Raw genomic sequence first — 15,000 nt, forward strand, 5'->3', positions numbered from 1 at the left:
ACACACACACACACACACACACACACACACACACACACACACACACACACACACACACACACACACATACACGCACATACAGATACTCACATACATGCACAGAAATAAACACACACACACACACACACATCCACACACACACACACACACACACACACACACACACACACACACACACACACACACACACACACACACACACACACACACACACACACACACACACACACACACACACACACACATATACAGATACTAACATACATGCACAGAAATAAACACACACACACACACACACACACACACACACACACACACACACACACACACACACACACACACACACACACACACACACACACACACTCACACTCACACTCACACTGAAATACCGACACAGACACAGAAAGACTTGTATGCATTGCTTAATACAATGATACTCCTACACATCCTAAATGCTGTTAATGTTTATTAATGTTTAAGTTTATTTGTGTGTGTGTGTGTGTGTGTGCGCGTGTGTGTGTGTGTGTGTGTGTGTGTGTGTGTGTGTGTGTGTGTGTGTGTGTGTGTTGGGGGTGGTGCTCTAGTCCTAGCCGTGTGTCCAATCCAGATGGGAGCAATGTTTTGACCACGCCCCTCCTGTCTCGTAATGGACAAATCACAGTGCACATCAGGTGAGCCTCTTCAATAGTCCTGATCTGGTGAACAATACGTGGTTTACCCAGAATCCATCTGAGTTATATTTGACCAGAATCCATCTGAACTGTTTTTGTCCGGGAGACTATCCATGGACACGTGATGAAACCATGTGATAGATGAAGATAGCCAAAGACCTCATCCACTAGCAAAGCCATCAGGGCCAGAAACTCTTTATTGCCAGCATGTAGGACATACAGGTTTCGGTTGAGGTGCAAAGAACATGAAATATAGGACAAAGCAATTTATAAGACAAATATCGCTGTGCATTGCAAACTGCTGTGTGCAAGATGTACGACTTACAAACAGTGACAGCAAGGAAGTATACATTTGCCATGTAGTGACAAATTAATAAGTAATTAAAAGTATTGGCTGTCACTTCTCTTTCTCTCACTTTTTCCATCTGAACCCTAATTTATGCTCCATCACGCGATGGTGTCGTGTGCGGAGAACAGCAGAGAATAGAAGACCTACAAGCTTGGGGAGCTTGTAAATCTGCTATGTTCGGCACAGGACACTGCGGCGGGACAAAGTTTGAATCGCTCTCGACACTCTCTCTTCTCTCCTCCACAGAGCAGAGGAAGGCCAAAACCACAGACTCCTCCCCCAGCCTAACTTCTCTCCAGATGGCTCCTCCCCCTCAGTCCCCAGCCAACCAGGAGGAAGGGCGGGGGACGGGGATAGAAGCAATGAGGGCGGGGTCAGTTCCGAAGAGGAGGAGGGAGGTGTGAATGGACACAACAGAACCACCAACCATGAAATGGGCAGAAGGGCAGAGAGAGGAAGAGGAGGTTATAGTGACATCCTGTTGGACTACATCTGGAGCAAACAGCAGAAGACAAACATACAACGGCAACATTCCCAGGGCAACTCCAGACAGCCAATCGTGTTTCAGCACTACAGTGAAAACCCCACCGCCCCTGCTGTGTCCAGGAACCTGCCATGTGACACTCATCGGGCCAAAGTAACTCGGACCAAATCCTGTGGGCCGTTTCCACAGCAGCACAACCAAGCTGACCTTCCATTCCATCACTCTACTCATCCTCACCTCCAGCCTGACCCCCACCCACACCTTCACCCCCCCTCCAGGCCCCCTCCCCCTCCTCCGAACCAGGAGGGACAGCTGGAGGAAGCCACAAGGAATCTACACAAAGCCCTTGCACTGGAAGGTAATAGTACTGTCCTACTACCACTATTACTATTCTACTACTACTTGTGGTACTACTTGTATCAGTACTACTTCTACTAGTAATCCTCATACTACTACTAGTAGTAGTAGTGTATCATTTTACACAAGTTTAAAAGCAAATGTGATTTGGTGGGTTTGTTTTGATTGGCAGGTTTAAGGGATTGGTACATGCGGAACACCTTAGCCTCCGGCCATTCTAATCAGCTGAATGGAAAGGTCAATGCAAAGGTGAAAGGTCCCGTCACCGGGGGAGGGGCTCTGCAGCGCAGACGGACCACTCACGGTGGGACACAGATGTCAGCCTATCAGATGGAGACAAATCTTCAGTACCCACCCACAACACATCATAAACCTGCAACACACCTGCCCCACTCAGCCACTTTCCATGGACACCCATTGCATGGCAGGTCAGAGTGTGTTTATGAAAGGTCCATCTCTTATGTGAATCCCTTCTCATTATAATGTAGTTTGTGGATTCAAATACAGCATTTAAGTGTGTGTGTGTGTGCGTGTGTGTGTGTGTGTGTGTGTGTGTGTGTGTGTGTGTGTGTGTGTGTGTGTGTGTGTGTGTGTGTGTGTGTGTGTGTGTGTGTGTGTGTGTGTGTGTGTGTGCACACTTGCACGCGCGTGTGCATGCGTGCGTGTGAGAGAGACAAATGAGAGAGAATACTTGAATTTTCTAAATACAAAAGGCAAATTGGAGTAATTCCCTCGCTCTTTCCCTCTGTTGCCTTTTCTGTCTTTTCATCTTTGTCTCTCTTATCTTGTCTGTCTGTGTCTCTCTCTCAGGTCTATTGATAGCTCTCTCTACCAGGACTCCTTCCCAGCCCAGAAACAGGAAATGCATCAGAAGGAGAAAACAACAGAACTACCTTCTCCTGGCACCCTAGTCTGATCCACGTACCAGGACACCTGGACAGTTAGACAGACATGTTTTTTAACCAATCCTAGGCTGGTATCCTTGATGACAGCCATTGATGGTTGAATTGGCTGTTTTTTCTGTGTGCTGGGACCATGCACTGACATTCTTTTAAATGATTCCACTCATTTAACTGACACAGACAGTGAAAAGAGAACTTCAACAGGCCACATTGGTTGTTGATTATATGGCCACATTGGCCATTATCTGTTGTGGCGATTGAAGCTTGCCGATTGTTACAGGACTGTTCCTCTGACCAGCTTGATTGATATTCACACACATTCATATTAAGAACAAACATTTAAAACAAACACATTCTGATTCCAACTGAAACTAGTTATTGGAATCTGTACCTGCTGTATTTCAGTGCTAGCTCATGTTAGCTGGTCATCAGTGCCAAGCTTGTGGAGCTTTTCCACATGTGGACAGTGGACTGTTAGCACCTGGTGTAATTATTTCCCAACAGCTAGTGAATCTAAAGCCACGCAGTGTTTGCACGTCTGCTATATGTACTGTACCAACCCATGGTACCGAAATCCGCCAGGTATGTAAAACAATTTTAGCAAATGGTTTATTAACGCCTGATTTATACTTAACCGTGTCTTGCACCAAAAATAGCTGATCTACAAGCTTGCAACACGTCGCATTGTGAGTTTGTAGATCAGCTATTTGCGGTGTGCAACACACCAACATGTAACTAATTATAACGCGGTCTTAACAGTAGCTTGTCTTCAGTGCCACTGCTAAAATACCACACGAAGGGGTGTATTATGTGGGATATATACAGCAGGTCCCTGCTCAGGAGCACATCGGCAGTATTGGCAGTACTTTCTGTACTGCGGATTGAACCAGCAGTCCTGAATGGATTCTATCATCATCTCTGTCTATAACTGAGTGAACCTGTTGAAACCAGCTGTCAGCCATCACGACGACCAAACTAAACCCTCTAAACCAGGTCTAGAGAGGTCATACTAACATGGTGACATCACATCCTGTGTATATGTACAGTATGTTGGAGCTCTAGTCTTAAGATGTCCTTACACTTTCAATTCAGGTTCTCCTGCTTGTACAATCAGCTCAGAAAAAAATATAATAATCAATACGCCAATGTTTTATAATATGAACTGGACTTTTGATATTCAGTGTTTTTGCAGATGAATTTTGTCAGTCCAAAAGTTTTTAAGTGAAATCAGCAGCCTAATGGACAGATACGGGTCTACTGTCCTTGCAAAACAACCAGCAAGTTATTTAAAAAAAAAGGTTTATATATAAATATATATTCCACTTTTGATAATCAGTGGAAGATTTCGATCAGGTCATAGTGCTTTAAAGCCAAATGAACAGGATTAGTGACTCTCAGGTTTGTACTGGAAGACACCAGCCTGCTCAGGACAGGCCACATGGTGTCCAATACAATCAAAGCACAATAGAAATAAATGTGTAGAACAGACATTTCCATCTATAGCAACGCTGTGCGTTCGTGTCAAACACACAGAAGAGGAAGTAATCAATGTGACGCATTTGTTCAATGTGAGAATGCACTGGTTATGGTAGCAATAAGAGTCATTGGGTCCCCCAGCAAAGTAGGTGGCTGCAACACGGAAATAGAACCCTTATAACAATCTATGCTTTTATATGTATATGGGCGCGATATTGATAATTCTAAATGTGGATAGCTTGTGGCTGTCCTTCTAATGTTTAACAAGACGGTATCAACAAGACGGGACACGCTTTCCTACGCAGTCACTGTTGTTTGTCCCCGTTGGACAGACAGTATTGGTGTCTCTGTAGGACACACACAACCATTAGTATTGTTTGTCTCTGCAAGACAGACAATTGGCACGGTTTTTCTCTGTAGGACAGGGAATGACAAACTATGACAAAGAAAGTTGAGTCTAATCTGCTGTAAAATAAGGGACGTGCATCCAGTGTTTATGTGAGTGGATTTGTAACAGTCTGTGAGAGGCAATAAGAGTCAGCTTCACCGCCATCAGGTCTTATTTGGTTGTTTGGTTGAATTAGCTCAACAAATGCAACACAACTGACTGACTGACAGATTGATTGAATTATCAATCAGCTGATTGACTGATTTGTTTTTATATTTATGTATTGTGGAAATGATCAGAGTAACATCTACTCAGCCAGTCTGTTACACTGACAAATTGTACATGTCAAATGAGATATGCATGTATTGAACTGAAATGTATGTTTGTTCTTTTTGAAGTTGTGACATTGTGTTTGTTTAAAAGGTGATGAAATATGATATTGTTGACTTGTTCCAGTGCATCAAATGACTAAAGAAAGACCTTAAGGCAGTCAGGTTTCTATTCTGTCCGCTTGGTTTCTCAGCTCCACCAATCAGTGGCTGGTTTTCTCCATAGGAGCCAATTCCAATGGAACGAGTTGCGTAAAATAACAGTTATTAAAAATAAAATGACACTTTAACACTTTAAAATTAATGATTTGAAAGTTATTGAGTTTGAAAGTTAACATTGAGTCGCCAGAAGCTCTGTGGTGTCTGTCCGTACTGAAATATGTTTATCACATGTTTGGAAGGCTTCAAAGACCAGGGTAAGAATCTGCGCCTATAGGCAAAGGATTATCAAATACTGCCTGGTACACAGAGCTAAAGCTTTAAGTACTGGTAGTTTAGTTGCGCAAAAGGTGGGTTCTCACTTCTCAATCCTTTAAGCATTAAAATGTGTTTCTATTTAGTTATTGCTAGTTGATATCTAAATGGTTATTGTAAATTAACTGATCGATCAATGACGATAAACTACATCGTGAAAACCAATGGTCTGCTCTATGCAGAAATACCCAGCAAGAAATTGTTCCACTGGAGAGCTGTCATGGCAGAACAGTTCTGAGCTTGAACTGTTCAGTGAAATAGACTATAGAACCGTTCTACAGTGAAATAGACAATAGAACTGTTCTACAGTGAAATTGACAATAGAACTGTTCTACAGTGAAATTGACAATAGAACTGTTCCAATAGGGGAACAGTGAACTTTTTTTGTCGTGAAGACAAACCAGGGCCAGACTACAACCTGTCTCTCCCTTAACCTTAAGCTTGATTTATACTAGCTTCAGAGCAGTGTTTGGTCCGGCCCTTCTCGGTGTGCGCTCACTCACTCTTCAGGTGTGTGTGTGTGTGTGTGTGTGTGTGTGTGTGTGTGTGTGTGTGTGTGTGTGTGTGTGTGTGTGTGTGTGTGTGTGTGTGTGTGTGCGTGTGCGCGTGCGTGTGTGTGTGTGTGCGCGCGTGCGTGTGTGCGCGCAGTGAACCTGATCTTCCTGACTCAGATCAAATGATGGACTGGGATTTTCCACTGTTGAACTTGCACTAGCATTTACAAAATGATGTAAATCATATTTGAAATATGATTGTTTTTATTTAATAGTTAGTTGTACCCAGATCGGTGCTATCTTAAATTGACACTGTAAGAAAACATCTGGGCTGAGAATGGAGAAGAGCGTAGACTACAGATAAACAGACAGACAGACTGTCTCTGGATGAAACTGTAGGCTACATTACAGACCAACAGACAGACAGACAGACAGACAGGCCTCTGGTAAAAACAGTCTGTAGACTTTATCAAATTTTCCTCAGCACTATTGGCTGTTAGTACTGACTGTTATTTAATCCCTGTTCTCTCCCGTGTATATAGATTGTTATTATGCTGTCTGTACCAAAACTCTAGCAGCCATAATCTATAATGAAACCTGCATGCTCCTCTCACACAAGGACTAGTCCATCCATCTGGACCAACGGGTTCACTTAATGGCTCAGACTTGTGACTGGACTGTTCTATGTAAAAAACCTGTTGATGTGAGTCCTCCGGCCCCCCCTCAATATTTTTAGACCAATGAAATAAGCATCTCGATTCTCACTTGATCTCAGCTATTTGACTCAATGAGAAGGTTGTTATTATTAAAGTGTGTTCGAAAAATCTGAATGTGATTTGTAAAAAAAAAAGATAATATTTAAAGGCATTGTTATGTATATGAACAAACTCTACACATTCTGTAAAATAAAACATTTTCTATCTTTTTAATTGTACATTTCTCTATTTGAAGTTTTTCCTGAATGGGTTTCTGTGGTCAGTCATACTGCTTACTGCTGTTTGCGGTTTTTGTTTTTGATTTTTGTTTTTTTGTTAAAAAACAGATATGCATGTGTGCTGCCACACAGTGCCACTAGATCATTAAACAAAGCCAGCTATATAGTCTCAAATATAATACTATTATGTAAGTATGAATACAACATCATTGTCATTAATTCGGTATATAGTGCTGTTAAACACTTATTTTAACAAAACACATCACTTACCCAGACCCTGCCTTTAAAACTGGAAGAAAAAGAATGATGTCTCTATTGCTCCACAGCTTGATTGATTGATTGATTTTTGCAAAAAAAAACACAGTAAAGTAAGCAGCCAGTTCAATACAAGGTCTACTAAGAGGATTTTAAACCCAAGAAAGCCTATGGCTTGTTTCCATTGGGGTCCTTTGTACTCAATTCATCGAAACATTTAATGACAGACAAATATACACTACTATGCAAAACATATAAACAGTTAATAGGCTATTGAAAATTGGAAACACACCACTGAAGTAAAAAATACATCAAAATTGAATTGAAGTACAGTACTTGAGTAAATGTACTTGGTTACTTTCCACCACTGAGGATTTCACTGTGTAGCCTTTACAACATTGTCATAACGTTCATTCCTAACAACAACGGGGTCCAACGTCGCCCCCCGGAGGCGAAAGGTGAGTTTGGACTTTGGAAAGAGAATAATGACTTCAAAGTTAGTTTCCTGTAAGTATCGTACAGTAGTAGGAGGACCAGCCTACTAAAGCCTATAGGTACTTGTTCCTGTAATGTTGGAACGACGGAACAGACGCCTTTTCAAAGCTTTCATTTGAGATCTGCTACAGATGAAGGAATTAAAAGGCGCCGTAGGAAGGAGTATGCAGTAGGATAAACATGTTCACCGCGACAGGGGCGAAAAAATAGTTTTATTTTGATCTAAACTTTCCCCACAGTGGCAGCTGTTCCAGTGACTGTCTTTGTTGTCATGCGGTAGAAGAAAGTCAGAGAAGTTCCTGTTCGTTGTCTTTCTTATGTAGCGCAGCAGTGCTGTCGCATGTGATCGTGTTGACGCTTTTAACGTGCTTTTCATTTCGTCTGATGTTTTTTTTTTTAGCCCGTTAGCTTCAGTGTAGAAGAAGCACCAGCTAACGGGAACCAGGCTAACGCTGCTAACCTCACTTGAACTGAACTGGGTGAAAGGTTGTTGCACGTGAGATGGATCAGTGGGGGGGTTCATGTAGACATGGATGGTAGGTAGCTAGTGGCCCCTTTTAAAAGTGGAGAAAACACATGTTTTTATCTTCAGATAGTGGTCATTTAGAGAGTCATGCTGCTGAAGTTGAAGGTGTCAAAGGCACTGATCACTGATAAGAGATAGACACCTGGAATGACATCTACAATCTGATACACATATGAAATAGGCTTCTTCAGGTTAAGCAGTCAGAAACAGTGATAATGAGTGGTGTCGTGTCTCAGTTGAAGAGGAGCACTCGGACTCAGCAAGGGGTCGCCCTGTTGCTCGCTGCCTACGCCGTCAAAAAACTCTCTCCTTACATCTGGAAGAGACTACAGGTGACCCAGCATATTCATTACTAAGTTATAACATTACAACGACAACAAAAAAATCACATGGTACTACTGAGCAATGAATGCATATGATTTAATAGATGAATGTGTTGATCAGTTAATAAGAACAGCCAACTATAAATTAAATCAATAAAAGTTTATTGATCAATAAATCAAATCCGATTTACTCTTGTCTTACTCTTATTTAAGGTAAATTTGACCTTAAATAATTTACCTGTGGTTAGTTGTCTAATCAATCAATGTAACTAAATCTACTTGTTGTTATTCAGAAAGGGGCCCGGGTGGGTGCGCCTACTGCACCAGTGGGCGTGGCCAATGGCTCCCAGATCTGTCTATTGGATGAGGGTGGAGCGAAGAGAAGGAGCAAGAGGTGTGTGCAATGCATGTGCGCGGCATTGTGCGCGTGTTCACACACACTTATGAACTACTACAACTATTATATTCTAATGTTTAGTCTTTTTTAATCCAAGACTGCCAGAGTATTTTCATAAAGTACTCCCCCATTGCCAGCAATTTTTGTGTTTTTTTTATTTTTATATTTTGAAAATTTTCATGAAAATAATTTATCAGACTGTTTTTTAAAGACGCCGCACAAATCCGCCACCAGAGAGCAGCACATGATAGCTTGATCAGCTCCTGGTGTCACTGTTACCCTTCTTGGGCGATTAGACAGGGAAAACCATGAAAACGGATGTGACGTCCTCCCAGATTGTTTTGATCGTCAAAATTACGTTGTGATACACGACGGCGATGACTGATCGTCACCCAGACCATAGATTATAGAAGAGAATATGTCCGTTTGTCCGTCATACCGTGTGAAAAACCGTTTGTTTACCTATTTTGGACGAAATAACCGGGGGAAAATAATCAAAAACCGGAAACGGAACCCAGGACATGAAACCGGATGCAGATATGGGTGAAGTAAGTGGAACTCGAGAATAACATTGAATTTTAAGCAGCATAGCGCGATCAGAGATTAAACAATGAACGCAAATCCAACGCGTCTAACGCGTCAATGGCGTGGGTGGATTAAGTAGTTATTGACGCGTTTTCGAGTCAATGGCGTTTATAGAGTTAAGACCTGAGGCCGATTCTACATATTCCTTCTAAATCAGTAGTTTTCACACTTTCAAGATTTTTCAAAAATGTTCAAAATTAGCAGATGTACAAGCTCACAATGCGCTGTGAGCTTGTATATCTGCAATTTTGGAATAGCCAACAGAAAAATCTAAAATGACACAGAATATATGCTTTCCCGGTTTTAAGTCACATTTTTTGAGGTTTTCCTAGGTTAAGTAAAATAAATAATATAAACTAATGTGTATGTGTCTAGGTCTACCGCAGTGGACAGGGAGTTCCTCCAGAGGCTAACCAAGTTGTTGAAGATCTTGTTTCCCAGACTGCTGTGCAAGGAGCTGGGTTTACTGGGACTCCACTCTCTGGCTCTCATCACCAGAACATTCCTGTCCATATATGTAGCCAGACTGGATGGTATGAACTGTGTGTGTGTGTGTGTGTGTGTGTGTGTGTGTGCGTGTGCGTGTGCGTGTGCGTGCGTGCGTGCGTGCGTGCGTGCGTGCGTGCGTGCGTGCGTGTGTGTACCATCATGACCGTATCTCTCTTACCTGCGCTACTGTGGGTGTAGCCGTTCAAAACAACACAATTTTATATGGATAATTGGATAATATATCAGTTTTGGTGTGTCACACTCTCAGTTCAGCGTGGTAATATATTTACATTGGCGGACAAATGCCATTGCCATTTCAACCATTATATCCCAAATGCAATATGGGAGCTCTATATGGTAATCCCTCTGTCCTTCTGTCCACATATTGTATTAGTTTAGGAAGGATGTACTGTGATTTGCACAAGACAGAGGGCCGCACAGACTGACAAACCGGACACCCTAATTGTAGGACAATAGTTGTGATGTTATTTGTTATATTATATTTTGTTATATGGAATATAGATTATTGCCTGGGCATTCATTGTTGTCCAAGGTTATCCAACCAAAGGCCTGTGTTTGGCTTGAATTAGGCTGCACTAGCCTTCCTGCTTTCGTGTATAGAGGGGCGGGTTTAAAATCAGCTCGGAGAGAATGCGCCTGATTCCATTGGTTCACCGATCTGTCCGTCAGCCCCCGCCCCGTCAACACAACATTACGAGCGACGCCCACTGCACTCTGGTTGGTTGGGGAAATGAAACACTTCCTATACCGGGTACACCGACTCGCTGGTCCAGGCTTTTATTTTTTAGCAAAACTAAACAATAAAAGCCTGGAGATCGAGGCTAGGCTTGAATTGACTTGGCTACCAAGAGCTCTGACAAATTCCCGGGTGAATTAGTTAATCACATACCCATAGTCTTATTCAGTCACAAAGTAGCATTTGATCAACACAAAAACTGTGTTTTTTAATGGTGGCCATGTTTAGCTTGCACAGATTGGTCAGCTATTATTTATTTATTTGACCAAGCAGGAAGTCTCATTGAGATCAAACATCTATTTTATAAGGGGTAGCACAGATCACAAACATCACAACATACAATATGTACGATTATATAAAATAATTGAACCCACAATAAAACACAAAAAACGTTATTCAATCACAGTGGCCTCTCAGGAAAAATAATCACACACCCTTATGAACTATAGGGGTTATCAGAGATCACCCTCTATGACGTCCTTTTATCACTCACCTCATGCAGGGCAAATAAAGGCTAATCATAATAATAATAATAATAATAGCTGTGATTGTTTCAGGTATGATTGTGAAGAGCATCGTTAAGAAACAGCCCGAACAGTTCCTGTTTGAACTCAGTAAATGGCTGCTGGTTGCTGTTCCTGCCACATTCATCAACTCAGCCATCAGGTTCCTGGAGGGCCAGCTGGCCTTAGCCTTCAGAACCAGACTGGTTAACCACGCGTACACACTGTACTTCACTAACCAGGTTAATATACACAATGCACACACAATATACACACTGTCCTGCATTGACCAAGTTAATACTTAGTACACGCATAATGTACACCCAAAATTGTACTTCACGGACCAGGTTTATAATGCACGCATTCACGCATACACTACATTACTGACCTGGCTAATACAGACTTACACTTTACATAATACACACCACTCTGAACGCACACGCACGCACGCACGTGCACACACACACACACACACACACACACGCACGCGCGCACACACACACACACACACACACACACACACACACACACACACACACACACACACACACACACACACACACACACACACACACACACACACACACACACACACACACAGTAAATAGACACACAAATATACTTTGTACTCAAATGTACAGGCCTATCTTTCATTTAATAATACATCATTATCTTTGTGTGTGTGTGTGTGTGTGTGTGTGTGTGTGTGTGTGTGTGTGTGTGTGTGTGTGTGTGTGTGTGTGTGTGTGTGTGTGTGTGTGTGCGCGCGCGCCCGTGTCAGACGTACTATGCAGTGAGTAATCTGGATGGTCGGGTGTGCAATGCTGATCAGAGTCTGACAGATGACCTGTCTATCTTCACGGCGTCTGTCGCTCATCTATACTCCAACTTAACTAAACCTGTCCTGGATGTTGTAATGACCTGTCTCACTCTGCTGCACACGGCTCACTCTAAAGGTAGGGCAGACTGTGTGTAGGTTTTGTTGATCATTTCATTGTAATTGTAAAGTCTGATGTGTCTAAGACCTATGTCAATACTGTCAAACAACCCTGTCAAATATGAAGTGGTTGAGAATTTTCTGATCTTTCGATAATCACACTATTAATTAATTAAGCAATATTACACTCGAGGGTGTGCTTTACCGTCATTATTGGCACGCCAGTGATGCGGTCAGGAACGAGGCGAAGCCGATTTCCGCGAGCATCACTGAAGTGCCAATAATGTAATTGTAATTGTAAAGTCTGATGTGTCTAAGACCTATGTCAATACTGTCAAACAACCCTGTCAAATATGAAGTGGTTGAGAATTTTCTGATCTTTCGATAATCACACTATTAATTAATTAAGCAATATTACACTCGAGGGTGTGCTTTACCGTCATTATTGGCACGCCAGTGATGCGGTCAGGAACGAGGCGAAGCCGAGTTCCGCGAGCATCACTGAAGTGCCAATAATGTAAGGTAAAGCACACCCTCGAGTGTAATATTGCGATTATACAACAGTTACCAACAAAACACATCCAAATGTATTCATATTGTGGGGCAATTCATAATAAAAATGTTTCGCTATTATCCGTTTCCCTGTAAAGAGAAGAGTTTATTTGACTGAGACATTAAATAGTCCCTAGCAGCGCTCTGAGGCACCGTCTCATCAACACAGCTGAGCTATCAATGCTTGCGCAGTGGAATGAATTCCAGTAGGCTATATGCTCCGTCGTACGACCGTGTCACGTGGCCAAAATAACTGATCTACAAGCTGACAACGCGTCGCGTTGTCAGCTTGTAGATCAGATCTACATAGATAGAATTACAGATGTGACTACATATTTTAGACCCAGAATCAGATCAGAATGCTGTAGAATTCCCCTTTTTATGTTTTTTCTTTTTCTTAAACCAACCTCCACCAAGCTCACGGTTAAAGTTTCAAAAATATTTCAAAACAATATGGCAACATAACATTCAAACACCTATGCTTTTTTTTTTAAGTAATAACACTGAGATGCTAAATTCAGTGGTCTGATATGATGTTTCAACTTTACTCATATTGTGTATTCATATTGTGGGGCAATTCATAATAAAAATGTTTCGCTATTATCCGTTTCCCTGTAAAGAGAAGAGTTTATTTGACTGAGACATTAAATAGTCCCTAGCAGCGCTCTGAGGCACCGTCTCATCAACACAGCTGAGCTATCAATGCTTGTGCGGAATGAATTCCAGTAGGCTATATGCTCCGTCGTACGACCGTGTCACGTGGCCAAAATAACTGATCTACAAGCTGACAACGCGTCGCGATGGCGACGCGTTGTGAACTTGTAGATCGGCTATTTTCGCCGTGCGATACCTGGCGACGTGTTGTGAACTTGTAGATCGGCTGTGCCATATATGGTCTAATCAGGTGCGGACTGCAGTGTGGAGTGATTTATTAATGTGATTAGGCCCGTGCTATCATGCTGGTTTGAAGCACGGCTAGATAGCTATTTCAACCAATCAGATTGCTTGGTCGGAACTACCTGTTGTATAATGAGTGTTACTGATCTAGGATCTGATCCTTATACTTCTTACTGTTGTTGGTTGATTCTAATGTTGCTGATCTAGGATCTGATCATTGTACTCCCTCTCAGGTGCCAGCACCACGTGGCCGGCGGTGATAGCGGGAGTTGTCGTGGCGATGACTGCCAAGGTTCTGAAAAGTTGTTCTCCTGGATTCGGGGCGCTGGTGTCAGAGGAGTCCAGGAGGATAGGAGAACTACGATCCAACCATGCTAGAATTATCGGTAATGCTGAAGAGATAGCCTTCTACAGAGGACACAAGGTACTACTACTACTACTACTACTTTACTTAAGTAAAACATTTTTGTACTTTTGCTACCATTGTTTGTCTCACATTGTTATGTGTCTCTGGCTATGTTTGTTTTTCAGGTGGAGATGTCCCAGTTACGGAGGAGTTACGAGTCCCTGTCCTCTCAGATCAACGTGATCCTCCTGAAGCGCCTGTGGTACGTCATGTTGGAACAGTTTCTGATGAAGTATGTCTGGAGCTCTGCTGGACTGCTCATGGTGGCACTCCCCATTATTACTGCTACTGGCTACTCCGAATCTGGTAAATATACATTAGATACATGCCATTTGTCACTCTATACATGCAGGACACTTATAATAGTATACACTATATACAGTACGCACAGGACACTTACAGTATGTATATTCTATATAAACACAGGACACTTAAAATATGGTATACTGTACAGACAGGGCACTTATAATACGGTGTACTCTCTACTCTGTATACACAAGACACAGGAATCACACAATACATAAACGAATCACACGATATACTAGTCTATATACACACAGGACACTTATAATCTGGAAAACACACCCTCTCTCCTCTCCTCTCCTCTCCTCTCCTCTCCTCTCCTCTCCTCTCCTCTCCTCTCCTCTCCTCTCCTCTCCTCTCCTCTCCTCTCCTCTCCTCTCCTCTTCCCTGCAGACTCAGAGGAGGTGAAACAGGCAGCGTTACTCCTCCCAGAGGAGGAGTTAGTAAGTGAGAGGAGTCAGGCGTTCACTACAGCCAGGAACCTCCTCAATGCAGCAGCAGATGCTGTGGAAAGAATCATCTCCTCCTATAAGGAGGTATAACACACACGTGCATGCATGCACGCACACACACACGCACGCACGCACGCACGCACGCACGCACGCACGCACGCACGCACGCACGCACGCACGCACGCACGCACGCACGCACGCACGCACGCACGCACGCACGCACGCACGCACGCACGCACGCACGCACGCACGCACACACACA

The 15,000-nt window shown here is 42.7% G+C and overlaps 2 protein-coding genes across 3 annotated transcripts in view; both read left to right on the forward strand.

Annotated features, from left to right (window-relative positions):
* The window catches only part of ccdc120a (coiled-coil domain containing 120a), a 20,780-nt gene extending 15,130 nt beyond the window's left edge, over positions 1-5,650 (forward strand). For both annotated transcript variants that reach the window (XM_080444635.1, XM_080444636.1), the window contains 4 exons: positions 588-674; positions 1,270-1,865; positions 2,037-2,292; positions 2,675-5,650. In XM_080444635.1, coding sequence (XP_080300761.1) covers positions 588-674; positions 1,270-1,865; positions 2,037-2,292; positions 2,675-2,780 — 1,045 coding nt within the window. In that variant the 3' untranslated portion in view covers positions 2,781-5,650. The remainder of the gene's footprint in view (positions 1-587; positions 675-1,269; positions 1,866-2,036; positions 2,293-2,674) is intronic.
* Positions 5,651-7,653: 2,003 nt separating this feature from the next.
* abcd1 (ATP-binding cassette, sub-family D (ALD), member 1) overlaps positions 7,654-15,000 on the forward strand; it is a 14,767-nt gene continuing 7,420 nt past the window's right edge. The window contains exons 1-8 of the mRNA XM_080445619.1: positions 7,654-8,469; positions 8,754-8,854; positions 9,818-9,975; positions 11,246-11,433; positions 11,973-12,147; positions 13,811-14,001; positions 14,109-14,289; positions 14,680-14,822. Coding sequence (XP_080301745.1) covers positions 8,353-8,469; positions 8,754-8,854; positions 9,818-9,975; positions 11,246-11,433; positions 11,973-12,147; positions 13,811-14,001; positions 14,109-14,289; positions 14,680-14,822 — 1,254 coding nt within the window. The 5' untranslated portion in view covers positions 7,654-8,352. The remainder of the gene's footprint in view (positions 8,470-8,753; positions 8,855-9,817; positions 9,976-11,245; positions 11,434-11,972; positions 12,148-13,810; positions 14,002-14,108; positions 14,290-14,679; positions 14,823-15,000) is intronic.

Source organism: Gymnoscopelus braueri, assembly GCF_963280865.1.
Source record: "Gymnoscopelus braueri genome assembly, chromosome: 12".
NCBI classification, from domain to species: Eukaryota; Metazoa; Chordata; class Actinopteri; order Myctophiformes; family Myctophidae; genus Gymnoscopelus; species Gymnoscopelus braueri.